The 18,770-nt window shown below is 48.9% G+C and overlaps 6 protein-coding genes across 6 annotated transcripts; 5 read left to right on the plus strand and 1 right to left on the minus strand.

Annotated features, from left to right (window-relative positions):
* Positions 1–1,688: 1,688 nt before the first annotated feature.
* Positions 1,689–2,469, plus strand: CC84DRAFT_1165247 (uncharacterized protein). The gene is made up of 3 exons (XM_018178673.1): positions 1,689–1,890; positions 1,945–2,196; positions 2,264–2,469. Exons 1-3 carry the CDS (start codon positions 1,708–1,710, stop codon positions 2,312–2,314), a joined length of 486 nt encoding a protein of 161 aa, XP_018035243.1. The 5' UTR covers positions 1,689–1,707; the 3' UTR covers positions 2,315–2,469.
* Positions 2,385–3,170, minus strand: CC84DRAFT_808541 (uncharacterized protein). The gene is made up of 2 exons (XM_018187499.1): positions 2,749–3,170; positions 2,385–2,701 (listed from the first exon to the last, which is right to left on the minus strand). The coding sequence occupies exons 1-2, from the start codon at positions 3,077–3,079 to the stop codon at positions 2,469–2,471; spliced, it is 564 nt and encodes a 187-aa protein (XP_018035244.1). The 5' UTR covers positions 3,080–3,170; the 3' UTR covers positions 2,385–2,468.
* A 2,546-nt stretch (positions 3,171–5,716) lies between these two features.
* CC84DRAFT_1218293 (uncharacterized protein) lies at positions 5,717–7,123 on the plus strand (the record flags this gene model as incomplete). Its single annotated transcript, XM_018182984.1, has 3 exons — positions 5,717–5,812; positions 5,859–6,849; positions 6,900–7,123. The coding sequence occupies 3 exons, from the start codon at positions 5,717–5,719 to the stop codon at positions 7,121–7,123; spliced, it is 1,311 nt and encodes a 436-aa protein (XP_018035245.1).
* A 617-nt stretch (positions 7,124–7,740) lies between these two features.
* Positions 7,741–9,007, plus strand: CC84DRAFT_1218294 (uncharacterized protein; the record flags this gene model as incomplete). Its single annotated transcript, XM_018182985.1, has 2 exons — positions 7,741–7,911; positions 7,961–9,007. The coding sequence occupies 2 exons, from the start codon at positions 7,741–7,743 to the stop codon at positions 9,005–9,007; spliced, it is 1,218 nt and encodes a 405-aa protein (XP_018035246.1).
* A 4,007-nt stretch (positions 9,008–13,014) lies between these two features.
* CC84DRAFT_1177026 (uncharacterized protein) lies at positions 13,015–13,671 on the plus strand (the record flags this gene model as incomplete). Its single annotated transcript, XM_018180259.1, has 2 exons — positions 13,015–13,542; positions 13,585–13,671. The coding sequence occupies 2 exons, from the start codon at positions 13,015–13,017 to the stop codon at positions 13,669–13,671; spliced, it is 615 nt and encodes a 204-aa protein (XP_018035247.1).
* A 1,545-nt stretch (positions 13,672–15,216) lies between these two features.
* On the plus strand, positions 15,217–16,520 carry CC84DRAFT_1247335 (uncharacterized protein; the record flags this gene model as incomplete). Its single annotated transcript, XM_018184231.1, has 1 exon — positions 15,217–16,520. One exon carries the CDS (start codon positions 15,217–15,219, stop codon positions 16,339–16,341), a length of 1,125 nt encoding a protein of 374 aa, XP_018035248.1. The 3' UTR covers positions 16,342–16,520.
* Between the last annotated feature and the right edge of the window lie 2,250 nt (positions 16,521–18,770).

Here is an 18,770-nt window from a genome sequence, read left to right on the forward strand (position 1 = left end):
GGGTTGTTTTTCGAGTTGCGACTTGACCAGGGTTGTTTTTCGAGTTGCGACTTGACCGGGGTTGTTTTTCGAGTTGCGACTTGACCGGGGCTATTTCTTCAATTGCAGCTATCTGGTTATACACAGCTATGGTAGGACTGCGAATTGGCATTACTGTTTCTCATCTATGCTGCTCATGGAGGCTCGTGAACATACCACTAGACTTGTATACACGTCGCCAGCAAGAGTTTCACGCTGCATCAGAGCAAGTCGTCATTAACGTCAACAGAAGCTCGCGCCTGTCATTCCTGCTGTACTATTATGCAAACTAGCTATGATCCCCATGCACGAAGCGAGCCCAACTCGATCTAGCTTCCACGCGGCATCATTTTTAAGGCTGCTTGAATGCGGCGATGCCATATATTATGTACCCCGCGAACTTGGTCCAGCATTAGATGGAAATGTGGGTGACGCCTACTGAGCCGTGTCGAACAATGCAGCGGGCTTACAGATGGCAAGGGGCAGCAACAAGGAGAGCGCGGCAAGCGAACGCAAACTACGGGGGGAAGTTACGATTATAGAAGAATTCAGGATCTCCAAGAGCACTGGAGTCAGCGCAGGACCATACAGTTTCCAAAGCCGTATCGAACAATGCAGTGGCTTGCAGGATGGCGAGAAGGCATAGCATTACAGACAATGGTAACTAAGAACGAATGAATTTTGACCGAATGAAACAGCATGTCATTTCCCCAATTCTTGGGGCAAGGCATGGCCCGGCTTGATCTAACTTCCACCAGGCTCGAACCATCAGCGCTATCAGGGTCAGGGGTGCAGCCATAGCGACACGATGCGGCATCCTGCAAGCCTTAAGCGACAATAGATACCCATGCGTGGGTGCTGCATCGTCAATGTAAGGGGGTTTGATATTCTGATGGGTAACGCCGCAAGCCCGTATGTTGTGAATACTAACTGCGTACATATCGACGAAAGAGGGGTCGGTGATCGGACCAGCAACGCCACATTGCGTGAATGCTTATACTGATGTTGATGGCACATGGGGAAGCAGTGCCGCATGTAGGCTGCGGGATATTGATTCCATATAAAACCTCACAATCGTCCAACTAATCTTCCATCTGACGGTCTCATCAGCGACCGTAACAACAGCTACAAAGGTTTGTGATCATTGCCGTCTTAGACAGTACACTGATATCGATATAGATATTATTTAGTAACACATACTGTTCACGAGGCTTGGTCAACATGACCAATTCGGATGATCGGTCGCAGTCCACGCAGCAGCAAGTTGCCACTACAAATGGACAGAATGCGCGCGGTGGAAGCAGCCAAGTTCAAAGTGATAAGAAATGACATTACCAGAAGTAGCGCCCGCTGACCTCTTCTTAGACGTGCCTCATACGCCGGCACCGCCACCAGGTACTCCAAATGCATCTTATCCTCCGAACGATACAACAGTCAATGGAGAACGAAACGGCCAAATCCAGGGAAATAGCAGGGTTGAGCCAACCTCAATCGTTGACCATCTGCCTGTCGGCACTACGGAAGAGAGGAGGCGTTCAGGGGTGGATATCTTTGACCAGGCATAAAGTCAATGAGGGACCATGAACAGTTTCGTCCAATAAGAGCGTGTCTTCTTATGTAAGCAGAAACGAACTACATGAACCGAGCCTTCTCTTCCATCTGCCATCAACCCGTGATTCATCACCATACATGTCGCCATCTAAGATGATACCTACTCATGTCCTTTTGGAGTCAACTCCCCGTCTCGATCAACTTGCGACCTCAATAGACCTGCGCGGCAGGAAGCGTGTTCCTGTAAAGGAGGACACGACATTGTACATATACGACATGCCCGAGCAGTGTGCGGATATGGTCACAGAGATACACTCCATAGTATGTTTAGGCATATCTTTGTGCCATTACACGTTGCTGATCTGCGGACTCTAGAGATCTGCTATTGAAGCTGCAATCGATTGGGCCGACATTCAAAAGCCTACGGTCCTTCCGCAATTCTTCCGCATGACCTCAGGTGTTATCAAGGTCAAAGAAAACCACACGGTTATTATCAAAGCGGTGGGAGATCCTGAAGACCTGGCGGAAGCGAGGCTGAGAAGTTGGCCTTTGTTTCAAGACGAATCTGTCACAGAAACGAAGCCACTCTCAAGTTTGGCTTTGATCCGCCCGCTTGATTCCACACAGGTAGTCTGCTTCGAGCTGCACAACGTGGATTTTCAATTGCTAATGTTTCCTCTTGCACCACGGCAAGTGCCTCCAATACAACACAGAACGTCGGAAAGCGAATGAAGGAAGCAGATAGCAACACCCGCTGACGTATAAGCGCCTCAATAAACTTTGAGTTCTGGTCAATATCGTCATAACCGCGTGGATTTTGAGAGTTTCGCAAGAAGTAATTACAAAAGCGAACCCAAGGTAGATAATTCTGCATATCGCACATAACATTCGCCGATTCTTTATTCGGACCAGCTAGATAACACATCACGGACGGTGTCCGTCGGATGAAGCTCATTCACGTTTCCAAATAAGCTCAACCACCCTAAAATATCCGTTCCCTCGTCCCTGCCTTGGCTCCCTTGACAACCCAGGTTGTCGTCTTCAAGGCTCTTGTCAGGATGTATCGAAATTTCCTCCAACGATGTTCTTCTGTCAGAGCTACAATCTGAAGGGGCGTGTCCTGTAGATCTTCCTACCTTCCATTAACATTGATTCGGAAAATATGGCTTGGTAGCATACCATTTTGCCCATCACCTACTCCTTCAGTAAGATGCGCCGCCATAACGTTGAACGGAGGGCCATCCACAGGCATCAATGAATCCGAGCTGCTCGACGGTTGATCGGATGAAAAGTGACGTTCGTTCAGGTCTGACTGGGGCCAATTCTCAGGCCAGTGTGTATCTGCCCCCCTTTGTCGCGCTATTGGGACAGATTCACAATTCGTCGTGATAGTCTTTGGAAGGCCCCAATGTCTTGGTCTTTTCGCTGACCGCCCAACAGTGTCCTCTAGCCAGGTGAATATTTGGGGCACAGCCTTCGGATCTACGACGCGGTTAGATGGCTTGTTCATGAGAAAATGTCCCAACTTACCCGTCACAGAAGTCAGTAAATTCTCAGCAAGTTGGCGAAACGGTTTAGACACTTCCGATAGTTTGGCCGACAGTGGTTGCTGCAATGCTTCGACCCCATCCTTGGATATTTTGAGCTCCCAACTATATCCATGAATACATTTCCAAACGGTGGAATTTGGACTTACTCGGACGCTGGGACGGTCGTGGGCAGAAAGAAAAGGAACTCAACTCCACCAAGTTTCTTCGCAAGGTTGTTGTACCTACTGCCGGCGGAGATGAAATTCTCAACTGTGCTTTCTGTCGTATCAAATCCGCTCCTCTGCAAAACACGGGCGATTGAAGCTGCTGTGCGACCTTGGCTGTTCAGTATGTAGACTGCTAAACGGGCAAATCTGCGAAGGATATGGTGATGTATTGCCATCTCTTCGAGAACAACACAAGCGATGGCAGCGACGCTCCAGGGCTTCTCTATCAATACATGCTTTTGTTCGCTAGAAAAGCTTCGTTGACCTTGGGGATTCCAGAATGCTACTGTACCACGCTCGACCTGCTTCAGCAACTGTACAACGTCTTCATGTTCCTGAGGACTGTAGTCTCGAATTCGTGATAGCACTCTGGACTTTGCATCCCGTTTCTCACTAATAGTAAATTCAATTTGGTTCGCAAATGCTGCAGAAGATTTTGTAGCTTTTCGGACAGAAGCAAGCACTCTGCGTACTTCGGCGACGAGCTGGGAACTGGCATGAATGAGAGACACTATCTCAGTCTGGTGAACATACATATTGTAGTTGTGATTCCTTGTCTGGATTAGCCAGAGCTGATTCGATCCTCGCAGATAACTCAATCATTTCGCCCTTGAGGTGCGAAGATTTAGGAACGGAGCCGTTAATATCAACAGAATCGACGCTAGGACTTATTCATAGCGCTAAAATGGAGCGCTCCAAATTAGCGCCCCAAATCCAACTAGCCTTCCCACCCTGCACACGCCCTTCGCGTATCCCACAGGGATCCCTATGTGCCTTCCTTTGCAGACGATCGACAGTGCCATGCGAGATGGGAACTGGGCCTGCCATTAGAACCTGCAGTCGTGCTCCCCCATCGATATATATGCACGCTCCCAACCAGGCAAACGACCTCGGCCTTGTTTGCATTCTACGCTGACTGCCTTTCTTCACCGGTTGCATTCCTCCTGCATGGTGTGGCTATCAGCCTCATTCCATTTCCTGCACCATGGATCACTTTGCCATCGGCGGCCATGTTGTTGTTGTTGCCATGATTTGCTTGATTCTATTCCGGCAAGACTGGGGACAGACGAAAGGGATGGTACTGGCTCGCTCGGTCGTCTCTATTATTCTCCTTGTCCTGCCCTACATTGCGTTCATTCCTTTGTTCGTGGAGGAGCAGGCGCCGCAACTAGCCTCACTGGTCCTGCTAAGTTGGACTAGGCTCAACGGAACTATACTCGAGGTGAGAGAGCCGGCCACAAAAGAGATGAACTAACAGAAGGTTAGACTCTATTCTTCTTGAAATTATGGGAACCGGCGAAGACGCTATCTAAGAAATGGCTTCGGATCACTGCGTTGATCCTCTATATCGCCGGTCTATCACAACAGGTCGGAGGCGTTATTATCTTTGCTAAACAGTTCTCTGAACCAATCGTCAGAAAAGCAATCTTTCAGTCGGCCAGCGCTGTATTACATTCGATTGTTGCGATAGGTTGCTTGTTGGCTGCTTGGAAGGTGTCACCGAAATTTTGTCGGTGCTATCTAGCATTCGCACTTTGCTACGGAGCTGCTATAGGCTCTTCTGTCGGTTTCATCAAGATCAGCGATGAATATTGGGCCCTCTTGGTATGTTATCAAGCTCTGAAGCTACTGAGCTCACATCGACAGAGTGAATGTGTCTCGCAATTTTTCGTAATTCTTCTATTAGCCTTATCTCGTCGTATCTTTCGGTGCGTTAAGAAGACCGACCCGGAATTGATAGGGTAAGTGAAGCAGCTTGATATCGTCCACAGCAACCAACACGCGCGACAGGTTAGAACGCGTCATCGAAACTAGTACCACCGTTCCCGAGAGAAAGACTCAAAGCACACACGATGACTGGCCTTGGGACGTATGAGCATGCAAATAGAGTTGACCATCTTCTTACAGCGACTATAACCGTAGCCGCAACGTGTGGGATGCCGCCTACGCCCCCAACATCTCGCGGCCCCTAGCTTTGATTAAAAAGCTATTCCACGCTCCTTGCAAGCTACCACAACAAAGACCTTTAGCAGCACCGCGTAAAGGTGGATCTCTTTTGTATACTGCCTTCACGCACAGGATCGATTTCATAGCATATACATTGATTTTGATGTCTATAAACTGTAATTGCAAATGCTCTTCAATTTGCCTCATCGATTCAATAGTCTCCACTACAGTTTGAGCCGAGAATCGAGTTACTGATCATGTGTCTACCCATCAAAGCCAAGCCATTAGATGCGAGGGTGCGTCGTGTTATTACTCCAAGCCACTTGCGTCTCCAGATACATTTACATCCATCAGGCTGCGTTATGCGGAGCGGCTAGGATATATGGATGGCAATTTCCCTCGACCCTCCAACCAACCTACTTATCCCTCAAGGAATCGACCACGATGCGAGTCACAGAAGCGACGCAATTGGATGAGAACTACGTGGACGAAGTGGATTCTCAAACCGCTGTGAACCTTGGGCATCAAACACGCACACAGGTATGGAACGCATGCCGAAAGCTCAGTTATTGCTGACAAGCAATAGTACCCGAAGCTCATCGAGCAATGCGTCCCTGCAATCAAAACACTTGGAACCCGCAATCTGTACCTCAACCATGCCTCGCATTACTTCGCTCCTACGTTCTTCGATGATATGCACAGCGAGCCCGAGCTTAAACGGTTCGCGGGACTACATATCGAGGAATGGACAGATGTGGAGGCCACCGCTTGGCTAAGCTGCGGCCCTAAACTGCCTTCGTTTCCAGTCGACGTCCACTGGTTCTCGGCTCGGGACAAGGAGCTACTGAAGCATACTCACTATCATTCATCGGAAATCGTCAGTGCAGAGTCTCTTCCATTAGGGATGAAGTTTATCGATCCCAGCTACATGTGGCGCTGCGACAAATTCATCAGCGAAATCCTCCATGGCCATACCGCGGTGTTCAGAAAGAGATGCTTCAATAATGACAAAACGGGGATCTTTTTAGGAGAGTTGTTTCAGCTTATGAAAGATGTCCCAGTGCCACACCGACTCATTAACGACACTCTCCGCCTTATAACCGTAACCTATATCATGGGACGAGCAATCACTCTCGACCACGTCTCTGGAATGTCAAGCATTCCAAGAACCAAAGGATTTGGAGCCGCTCGCCTGATCAGTCACCAGATCAAACATCCCTTCCATGTCCTCCAGAAAACCATCGTAGAAACGACAACATTACGACTGATGCAGACCATCGTATCGCCCAAAGGCTGCGACGATCTGCTCGCGGCATTCATATGTGTGATAGGCCTGAGTATGGTGACTGAAGAACAGCAGGTAACCTACCTGGAGACAAATGTGAAGATTATGGGGCGAAAGGCCTCGACCGTTCTGGCAGACTCCGGGTGCGAGGATACAGAGTGGTTTGTGACAATGGTGATGCGAATGTTCTTTCACCACGTAGGTGACCCGCGAGAAAAGGTCATCAGTGATCCTCAACGTCCTGCTTTAGTCGAGTTTGTCGATGCAGTATGTCATCTAGTGGAAAAAAACTGTAAGTTTTGGTATTTCAGCATGAGAAAAAAAAGCGCTAAGCATGATCAGACGCGTTGCTGGTGTGCCGGAAGAAGAACCCAGTATCGAACATATCGTTTCGAAATCTAGAAGAAAATTCACTGAGGCTTGTGGGCCTATTTCTGCTTACAGCATTCAAATATGATGGCAAAATCGACCACATCGACGACACTGGCGACGACAGCACAGTGGCGATGGCGCCCATTGCAAATCTCAAGGAATGTGCATGGTGGAAGAAGAAAAGATTCCGTTAGAAAATGCCCAAGTTGTCCTTGTGCCCACCAATTGCAACTCGTCGTGAAAGTGAATGTACGCAACAGGAAAGTGGTAGAGTCTCGGGCATGCAGCTAAAGCATCGTGTCAGCATAACGCTAGCGTTATCAACGGCTAGTCCGGCAGATCGGTAGGGTGAAATATGCGGGTGGCGTCCAATATCGCATTTGCATGAGGGGTCCTGCTTTTAGTAGATTTGCATAAAGCGCGGAAAGTCCCAGGCGTTTCCTGGTTTCTAGCTACTGTCACATCGCGTACAATCGTTTTGCCCTCCGATATGCCTTACCCAGGTTTCAAAATTCCGGACCAATTCAAGTATCTAGGGTCTTATCCACTCCAGGATGGCAATATTTGTGTTAGGTATGCCGATTGTGTCACTGGTATCCATCCGAATCTGCACTGCATCACGATTCTCAATCTCACAAATGAAACCTCAGGTCGGGGCTGGAATATCAAACACTGTGAGATGTCTCAAAGCGACCATGGGAGACTCTGCATACAACTGAACATCAAAAATGAACTTGCTACTGGAAAAACAAGTTATAGCGACAGTGACGCCAACGGACTCTCTTGTCTCAACGACTTGAATCACCCAGGAATGCCGGAACTTATAGCGACACAGGAGCAGGAGCTTCTCTACGAAAACTTCCAGTCATTCGAAGTTACTGTCAACGGAACCCGGATGCACGTTTTGGGAGACATAGAGGCTATTAACGGCAGATTTACCGGCCGTTGCCCTGTCATAATGAGGCAAATCGGTGGAGGGCTGGTACGTTCCTATAGCTGGCTTCTTTCGATCGTCAATCTAACACGGGCAGTGCTGCAATAAAGTACCGTTTCCCCCTTGGGAAAGGCCGCACCAAAAGCACCTCCATCGACCTGGGATGTTCATATTCACCATGTACCCTAGACTTGCCCCCGAGGACGACTTTAGCGGAATGCTAGAGGGTTGTAACGAATTCGCAACTTGTTTTGAGGCTCCAAACTTTCCAAAGGTCGAAGCAGAGATTAAAAAGTTGTTCCCAACCATGAAGGCGACGCTGCAAGATCAGTTCTTTGCTATTTCAGACAGTGCAGGGGCTCTCTGGTCGGTAATCACGTTACTGTCTCATCCCGGCGTCAACATTCGGTCTGGTGAGTTGTGGTGTCCAATGGCGGGACTTTACAGAAGGAAACTGGGACCCTATCGTGGAGTCAACATCAGTGCCAAACAGGCAACCGACAGCGGCTTGAACTGGCTTGATGATGCGAGCAGGATCCGACCAGGGCATCGTCCAGGACGAGGAAGAACTCCTCCACTAGGTATGGGAGTCCTGGCAGTGAATGCTACCTGGACCTACTGCAAGGACAGAGATGAGTTGAAACCGGTGCCCTTGTTAGAAGTGCTCACCCGGTACTTCTCCATTCTGGAGCTCGCAAACATGGTCGACGCGTCGAACTACTATCATGACGTTGGGAAGGATATGGTGTTCGACCCGAATCTTCTAGTTGAGCCTGTTCGTATCTTTGAAAGACTCGGGGAACGAATGAACAACATTGGCGTACGATACTTGCCAGAAATGGACGCACTGGAGTTCATCAAGGAGAGATCCTTGCCACAGCTGTACCCACCCCGGAAACCGCTAAGGTTGGCAATAGTCCATGGTACAGAAGACGTCAATTGTCCATTTGAAAACGCAGAACAATTGGCCATGTTTTTCCAGCGGGTTGGGGCGGACGTACGATTCGAGAAAGTGCAGGGCGCCCCTCATGCGTTTGATGTGCCGACCGCGGATTCCGGAACAGGGAGGAAGTATGACTTTGACTACGAAGAGATGCACCAATGGTCAGCGGCACCGATGGAATGGAACGAGACGGCTGTGTAAACCGGCGTTATGCCTGCCAATGCTTAATTCCAATCTAGCATGCAGTTCGCTTAGGGTCGAGATGATAACCCTTTATAATTCATTGTGCCTCCTCAACTGTATCACGTCCATGCTCTGCTGCAGATGGTACACCATCGGTGCAGTTGTCAATCTTGAGGTGGCGGATGTCCCATATGTGGGGAACATGCAGAGAAAACATGGTACGTTATGTATATTCTCGCCTGAATATAGCTAATCACCAGAACGCTTAGCTAAAGTTAGCATGGCTCCTGAGAAGGGAGGTTCGAAGGATACAAAGATGGCTTCACCAAATTGTATGAAAATTGGTCAAGTCTTGAACCCGACACCAGCATACCAACGAAACGACAACACTCAGCATCAAAAAGAACTGAAATCCACGCTAGAAACATCTGATGCTTCTGCGTCTCGTTCATTCGGGAACCAGCAGGCCGAAAGAGAACATGCAGAAGCGTCAAGACAATATCAAGAATCACAAAGAATGAAACTAATGGAGAGCAATACCATAAACTTGGACGAGTACACCCACTATTTGGGCCCCCAACAGAAGGAATATGACAAGGGCTTACATTTGAAACAGAATTGGACTGTATAGGATCCACTCCCCCGTGTCAGACTGGAAGGTTTCACGATTCCCGCAACAACAAGAGTGGGAGAGGTGGTGCAAACCGCGCAAACATCACCAGTAGAAAGAAACCCACCAGGAAAAATTCACATATTCGAATGCACCCAGGAGCCACATGCTTCGGCCGATTTCGAGATACTCAGGAGGTGGAACGAAAACTAGACGATTCAAAAACTTAGAAAAGGGATAGTTCGTCTTGGTGACTGGATTATCAGTGCGCTCGGTCGATCCCGTCATGCAGACCCGCCCAAAAACCCTATCCAAGATTCCACTTGCCTTGGTAGTACTGTGAGTCAGCTTCTTCACAGCGTTCCTGATATAGCTCCGACTCTGAAGAAAACCCTGGAATCCATACTTGAGCAGGTAGGATCTATCGCAGCATCTGAACTGCAATACACACAGAGTATTTTCCCTAGAAGACTACACAATCTCAGAATTACCTCTTTCTGGAATTTGACTATCAATGTCCAACAGGGGATCGACACTGAGTACGGTGCGGCCTTCGAAGCCGTTGGCGTTCTAAAGGCATTTGAACGTAACATAGGAAGAGGGACGTACATCCTGCTACTGGTGTACGTGGGTGTAGACTGCAAGGTGAATGTGAATGCAGAACAACTTCACGGAGGTCTGATCAAACTCAAGGCGGAGATGCTGAGATAGAAGCGAATGAGGATTGAGACTTGTGCGGGGGGCTCTGCGTGCTCAATGCTTGGTACGATACCACGGCCTTTCTAAACAAAGCTTCTAACGCGACCTTTACTGTTACCCGCGATATGATATGACAAGGTCCATACTACATTGCCTATCTTGGCTTTGCCTCACTATCGATCACGTGCGGACAACGCCCACTGGTCAGGAAAGACATCCGTCATGACCCGCATCTGAACGGCGCATTGGCCCCAAAGCACACCTGCGGCAAGAAAGTATTGAATGAACGCAGGAGTCATTATGCTGTGATTGATCGACATGGTTGGAAAGAGTTCGGACTTCTGGACTGCGGCGCTTAAGCCGCCGCCCCTAAGGTGCTCGATCGAAATCACGCATCATAGCAGGCGCAACCTCAAGTAGTTAGTGAATTCCGGCTCACCTCGCATAGTCCTTGCAGATTGCTGGCCGTATTACGAGCTTACTTCTGACCACGAGCGAATAAGAAAGACGGCTCTCGCTCATCACCTCCTTCGCCCTTCTATCACCGCCTTGTTCTACTGATGTCTTTCTACCCATCACCCATTCCGTTCGTTGGATCATGGCCTACCACCCAATTTGAAGAAGGCCTGCAGCAGGCCATGGGAGGATCAAGAGTCGCCCCGCTGGGTGACGGGCGTATGGAAAAAGTCCAGTGGTCGCGAGACGAACAATTTGTGAGTCTACTTTCTGATCCTCGGATATAAACAGCCTCTAAAGAGAAGTTACAAGCACCCTATCTTCATCCTCGACAAGCATAGCGCGATCCGAAGCCCTATGAGTATCTCCGCTCTTGCTAGAATTCTGAGCGAGCTTCGATATCAAATCCCAGCACATTTCAACCTTTTCTCCACTTGGATTGCGCAGTTACAGGAGGCAGCACCCACGCCGAGCTTCGATGACCAGAACATAGAAGATGTGCTGACGAGATACCTGGACTCGACGATCGATATCCGAAAGAAAGAAGGAACTCTATACGGAAAGGCGATGAAAGTAACGGGTAAGCTAATAACGTACGGTCGTAGCAGAGACAACTACATTCTGGTAGTCGAGATCCAGAATGAAGGTCAAATGGGTATAGAGGTTTGCCCACAAGAGTACCGGGAAAGAATCACCTCCATTGAACACCACTACGAAATGGCTCCACCATACAGTCTGGATGACACCACTGGCACTGCAAGTGACATCTCTACACGCCTTGTGTCAACTTCTTTCACAATAAATCCATACGAGGACGCTATTCCCGAAGCTACATGTGAGCTGCCTTTCACAGTTGAGGATTATTCGCAGACTCCGGACGGATATGGCTTTTCCACTTTCCGCATTGACGGCAAGCCACACTCTCGGCGAACATCAGCATGCATTCGATGCAGACGCTTGAAGGCAAAATGTGATTGGGAAGCTAAAGCCCAGTCCTGCTCAAGATGTGCTAAAGCCAGGACAGGCTGTCTTTTTTAATAGCCGAGTTTGATAGTGCAAGAAAGCTTTGGACCGATACGTAACCCTTTACCCCTCGCATATTGGCCGATGTCATCTGTATCTTCATTATGTAGCGGCGCTCAAACCTCTAAGGAATGCTGGTGCCTTCATGCATACAGATTTGCTTCCCACGGAATGCCACTGAACAAGCCCAGTGCTTCTCCACGAGAATTCGTTTATCTGAGCTGAAAATGGAAGTCTGCGTATCAAGTGGTTGATGACATTCTAGCTGATTAACGGGACGCTCCTTCCACGTTCTCATCTTGTTTGGCGGGTTTTTTGAGTGACGTCTAGGCTCAGCTGACCCCAAACCCGTAAATCGTACCGTGCCGTGCTGTGCCTGTATGCATCTAACTTTCTTGTATGCAGTACAAAAGCTCTGATCTAGCTCACTTATGCATGTATTATTGCGTGCACACGGTCTGGTCCGGTCCGCATCGTCTGGGCATCAAGCGTTTGCCCTGAGGAATAGGGTTAGTTCGGCAGTTCATGTATTGCAACCGTGCGGCTGACGTCACATCAACCCATTATCGAGTCATCGATAGAGTATAATTAAGCCTGGACCCATCCGGAGTTTCTGCCATCTGATTGCTGGCCCCTCCAAATGAGCAATCATCAAAGCGATTACGCACGTGAACAAAGGCTCAGGGTAGGAAAGCAGAGTAACTTCCACTGAGAATAGCATCTCTCGATCGCCTGCTAAGTAGTGATGGTCGGTATGCGTCTAAAGTGGTAACAACGCACGATCTTTGTCCCTGACAGGTCAAGAAAGTCTCGTATCGAAGCTTTCATATTTCCCACAATGCTTGCCTTAACGGCCATCCCATGCGTAACGTGGAAATATCGAACTACCCGCGTGGTGGAAGTGCGCAGGACGCTTACATATGCTTGAAGGGAGGATGGTAGTTTTGACATCTTTTAACGCTTACAGAAGGTAATAATTCCATTCAGGGATAGGGTTCGGGTACATCAATATATTGGGCCAAGGCTCAAGGAGGAGCGGAGCGATTAAGCTGTTATGCGTTCCGTGCTCGCCCGCAGGTCAAGAGTCCATTGCACCTGGAACCTGAGATGAGCCTTGGGGGCAGTTTGGATTTGACTGGGAAGACTCACGAGTCGACTTTGATGACACAAGATCAACGTAACTGACAGGTAAGTTGGACTATCGAAGACTTCAGACTATGCTGAATGTTCAGACTCCATGGATTCGGACAGTATGCAACCTAGTAGCACAAAATTGCTTGGGGTCCCGCCGGCACGACCAACAGCCGTCCCCACTGCGGCAACGCCGAACATTTCCATTGCTCCGAAGCAACCCTTCGATGTCCAACAAGATAAACTCACGATAAATCCCAATGGACTCATACGAATACCGCCCCATATAAACCAGTTACTGGGATCCCGTCCTGTTGAAGAAACGCTGTCTTGCTTCCAAGTGTTTCACAAGGCAGATGGTTTTATTCGGTCGGGAGGAGTTAACCCGATCATCGAGAAGGCGTTGGAGGATAGTAAGAGGTATATGAAGTTACAGGCACTTGTTGCACAAGGCTGTGCCTACCAGTACGAAAGGGCGGAGATTCGTGGAGGGTCCGGAGTAAAGGCACAGGGCACTTTATTTCAGTTTGCTGTTGGGCCGACTCATGTCAGTATCCAAATCGGCGAAGAGCAACTTGGATTGCCTGTAAAAGGGTTTGTCAATGGAACATATAGCTTGGTCTTATCCCCAAAGGTACCTTTTGAAGAAAGCTAGGGAGGCTGCATTCTTTCCCAGCGTTTATTTCCAGCTTACGTTGATATAACGGACATGTCTGCGAGCAGCGCAGAGCTTGACAAGATCACAGGCCCTCATGGTGTATAAGCTACATGCATAGATTTGCCACGTTCAAATGCACTCTCACCATGAAGAATCGTAGGCTGATCCCTACTCGCAAGTTCCCGGAGCGGCTGACCCTCTCGATGGACCGGGCGCCCCGCATGCCGTTGGACGGTGCTCACCTTCTCCTAGCCGCCTCGGCGTCCGGCGACGCCCAGTAAGGTCCCCTTATCTGCATATGTGGAACGGCACGTCGGCTAGGGCTGAACGACCTTGAGATTCATGGCAACAATGGAAGCGATTCTAGCCCGACATTATGCGTCATACTGCCGGATCTTGCCGACTTAACGTTTGGTGAGCCGGACGTTGAGATAAAAGTGCAAGTACAAGATTCTGACGATGATGGTTCAGTCACGCAACTATTTCGCTAGTTCAAATGACTGGCACTGCTTGGTTGAGACTACCGAGACATCTCTGTTTGCGATTGTCGCGTACTGTCATGACCGAACACACCGCGGTCGTATGATTACCGGCCGTTCTGAGAATTCTTCCTTCCATGATACCAGATATTACCAGCGCCCAGTACGATAAGCAGCAGTAGGTGAGACACAACATCAGGAAATTCGTTCCGTGATGCAACCACAACCCAACATACGATAGTGAAAAGCAAGAACCCTAAGCTACGCAGTGACTTCTGCATAACAGCAATCGGTATCATGACTGTTACTGACAAAGTAACTACGCTAAGTGCTTGCGGTGCTTGCGGTGCTTGCGGTGAATCTTCCATCGTTAGCAATGATGAATCGAATACCTATCATATGCATACATACACATTGCTGCGATGGTAGTGAGGTCACTGCTGCGTGCAAATCGATAGATTGGCGAGACTCGGGGGACAGATCAAATCGCAGAAGTATACAGGCAGCGAGCAGCTTCTTTAGAAGGAATCTTGCTCTCCTCCTGCATAGGCGCTTTGACTGCTTCTCGCTATCTGCAAGGTCATCCCGGAGCGATCGCAGCCATAGAAATTAAGTGGCAAATCCCACGGTCCACAGCACCCCAAGCGGATCTATGCATGCATATGGGTATGCCGATGCATTTTGCGGCACAGTTAATCTGATGTGGCCGCTTGCAAACGAGGGGAATGTGACGGCACCAACATTCAGGCAAGGACACAGGCTTTGACCTTCCTACCCCGCTGGTTGATGTGCCGCTCACTGTTCGCCCCCAAACAATAGTTCCTAACGCTCGCACCTTCTGGTGGCTCCTATAGGCGCTGCACCTTTCATGCCGGGAGAGCGGGAGGACCAGTTCCGTGTGCTCACAAGGCTACTGTTGGACCAGCAACCCTACCGTGATCTATCTGAGGCAACGATGCTGATGAGTCTGTGGGAGGCCCATGCGGAGCAGCTTTGCAGTACCGCGGAAACAAGCCAAAAAGATCCATGCCCCTGGTCGCGCCGTGAAATGTTGAATTCCGACCCTTAATAGTGCCAATGCCGCTCACACGATCCAAGCCCGCGCACCATTCTTGAACCCTCGGCGGCAGGCTCTTGCTTCGTCTCATCTCCTCCGTCAACGAAAACTACAATGCAAAATAATGCGAGAAATCACTCACGAACATTGGATGCTTCCTCCACTCGAGCAGAAAGCAATGAAGATTGGACCCAGATCAACGACAGGAGAGCGCGAAAAAGGGTGCAGAACCGGTTGAGTCAACGTAAGACTCCGATTCTCAGTATCAAATTCATATCTGACTTAATAGGTACTTACCGTGAGAAAATGAGGAGGAGGCTCGAAGACGCCAAGAACATAAAGAAGAGGCTCGAAGACGCCGAGGCTGCGCAGAAGGCTGCGCAGCCGCCAGTAGGGCCTCTACCAGTGCCACCTAAGTCCCGCTCCGACCAACAAACTCTCAGGGCACAGGACTCTGGCCAAGTGGCTCCTTCGTCGTCCAGCGTGCACTACCTCTACACGAATACACCCTACAACTCCTTACCGCCCATTGACTCATCTTACGCCTATACACATCCAATCTCACCTGAAGATGATATCCAGCCATCAAACTTGGGACGACACAGGCTTGGATACGCTTTCTATGATGCCTTCAACGCTGGCCTAGACCCAGTCGACCAGCTAACTCTACAAACCTTCGGCCAACCTACTGAGGGTTCCTTGATCAATTTCGAAGAGGGACAACTAAAGGGAATCGCAGAGGGCCCTATCTCCATTCTCGACAAGCATAGAAGAGCTCCGCACGATCAAACAGACATTCCTAAACTGGCTCAGATCATGAGCGAAATGAGATACAACATTACAGTACATTTCGAACTGTTCTCCTCTTTTATTGAGAGATTACAGCAGGCACTACCCGAGCCGCGCTTCGACAATCAAGCTTTTTGGTATGTGCGAGTACTGCTGGGGAAATACCTAGATCAGATGATTCAGGTTCGAAAGGAGAGGGAGACTCTATACGGAAAGGCAGTGAAAATGAAGGGTAAACTAAGAACGTTTGATACTACAGAGGACACCTATACTCTAGTGATCGAGACTTCGGGTGAGAAGTTCAATGGGATAACTGTCTATGCAGACGAGTACTGGAAAGGAATCGCCACGATTGAAAGATACGTCGAAGATGTCCCACTCAGTCACTCTATCGACTACACGCCCTCAACGGCATCCGCTGACGATCCATACGTGTACCTCCAGCTGTAGAGGCATCGCAGGGCAACGACGGCATGTTTTCGATGGTAGGAAGATAAAGTGCGATTCTGTTGGACGACAGAGCTGCTCAAATTGTGTTGGAGCAATGGAAAGGTGCATTCTCGCAGCGTAGTTTTCATTGTGTATGTACTTAATGCCTTTCAAGATTAATACGACTAGGGATGTAAGCTAGCATGTGGTAAGCCTTGCATTAGCTTATTTCACTTGAAGCAGGAAGTGGAGATGGATGTAGTGGTACTTTCTAGACTGATACAGCTCTTTCCATGATTCTAGGCCTTGGACGTTTGGTTCTATGGAACAATCATGATCTGTGTTCTAGATCCTTCGAAAAGGACGTTGGGGTGAATTCAAAATACAGGAAAGCTGTTCCCATCCAAGCAAGCCAACTCTGGAACAACATTGTCTTTACACTTATGCGCTTCCGAAGTTGTTTTCTTACTGTTATTGTCGCCCAAGAGACATACTCCTGATCCCTTTGACGTGGACTTTGGGGCACATGTTAAGTATTACGCTTTACTAATAAGTAACGAGGTATGTAAATCTTCGTAAGGGACATAACTAAGCTCATCGTTGGATTTAGACGCCGCGATAGCACACATATTCCATTTTAAAAGGAGTCGAATACTTGTCTGCGTGGCCACCAGAAGATATCAAAACTTGAGCTTAAGTGCAGTCTATAGCTAGAATTGGGCGAATACAATCTCTATACTTGCGCAAAAACCGAATGTGACGCTCACCCCGAATTAATAACAATAGGGTCACGCTGCTGATAGTGCGTCAGTGACTCTAATCAGTGACGATGATACATATGCTGAGAATCCCTGGCGCCTTTGGGATAGGTTCCAAGCTAAGGATTTTCGAAGACTTTGCGACGGGCTGGGGAGGCTTTCTTTTCCGTCTCCACTGGCAAGATCCATTCACCGCCTCGCTACACAGCATTTGTCTTCCAGAAAGAGTAGAATGACAGAGCGAACAATTGCCTTCATTGAAGAGGCACTGGCAATTTTTAATTGTCACAGGGACATCTCGTGCGACCTCCAAGCGCCGATTGACGAAGTTACCATCAACCGCGACCCGTCTACTACATATCTGAGTGACACAGAAGTGAGACTAATGGCGCAGGAGGAGTTCCATTTGCTCAGAGGAATACGCTGGCACGTATGGAACGACATTATCCGGGATCACTGTGAGAATTCGTAGATAAGAAGCTTGAATTGTTACACACATCCTACAAGATCTCTGATTGACTCACAATGCACCTCCCAGCGTTTAGATCCGCCTCAGCTATACACAATAAATGATGGCATCCCAGGGCAAGTACGTACTCGCGATTCTCCTGCCAAAACGTCGACAGAATACCATCTGCTCCTAGAGTCCCGGTAACAAATATATGAGTTCCAATCATTGCAGCCATCCTGCGCTCGTGATAGATAGCTAATTGGGGGTTACCAAGCTCTACAAGGGCCCTGATCGCCACAAGGACATCGTTGAGAGCGGAACGTATGGCAGATTCGAATGCTGGCGGGTGATTCGCCTGGTGTATGCTCCGACTTAGTTTCATTGCTGCGTCGGTGAGATTAAAAATCCGGCATTCCTCGTCGTGCGCACCTGTGATGACAGCGGCAAGAATTGGGCCCAGTACTACGTTAGTATCGCGAATCTCCACGCGGAATTGTTCATCCAATTTTCTGAGCACACCAACGTGGTCAATTGGTGGCAGTGCTACATGTTCATGAAGTTGCCTTTGAGATTGAGACGAGTCTGTGGAATAGGAAGGGGGCGGAGACTGCAGAGTCACACGCGGCCTTGACCGCTGAACCAAGTTGTCAATAAAGCTAATAGCTTTTCCTCTTCTTTTAGAGGCCATTACCGTGGCCAGAATGTGTAGGCTTTGTTGAACGCTGAAAGAAACTGTAAACTAGCTCCCACATACAGTACCTTGCAAAACCGCCCTCACCCTTTGCGCAAGCGGAATTCTGTAGCACCCATGTCAGCTCAGGGTGATCCTTGCTGGTCTCAACCAATCATAGAATACCAAGATCCACTAGCTCCAAGCAAGCTAGCTTGCACTCGCAATACACGTGCAGTTACTGTACAAGCTATGATTCTTATCTGCCCTTAACAGCATGTTCTTAAGCGTTCACTCTAAATGCGCATCTACCAACTCTGCCTCCCATTCTTCCAAGGCTGCTAAAGATGACTTGAGATCAGGGTGACTAGCTTTTAGCACTCGCTGACGCTGCCGCACACACTGCCTCATCAAGATAACAGCCTCTGCACTCCGGCCTTGTGCTTTGCACGTGAAGGCTAGATTGGCCATGCTGCTCAGCGTGTCTGGATGGTCCGCTCCCAGCTTCTTCTTGCTCGTCTCCATCACTTGCACAAACAGCTCTTCTGCTGCATCCCACCGCCCTTGATTC

The sequence above is a fragment of the Paraphaeosphaeria sporulosa genome (assembly GCF_001642045.1).
Source record: "Paraphaeosphaeria sporulosa strain AP3s5-JAC2a unplaced genomic scaffold CC84scaffold_6, whole genome shotgun sequence".
Lineage (NCBI taxonomy): Eukaryota > Fungi > Ascomycota > Dothideomycetes > Pleosporales > Didymosphaeriaceae > Paraphaeosphaeria > Paraphaeosphaeria sporulosa.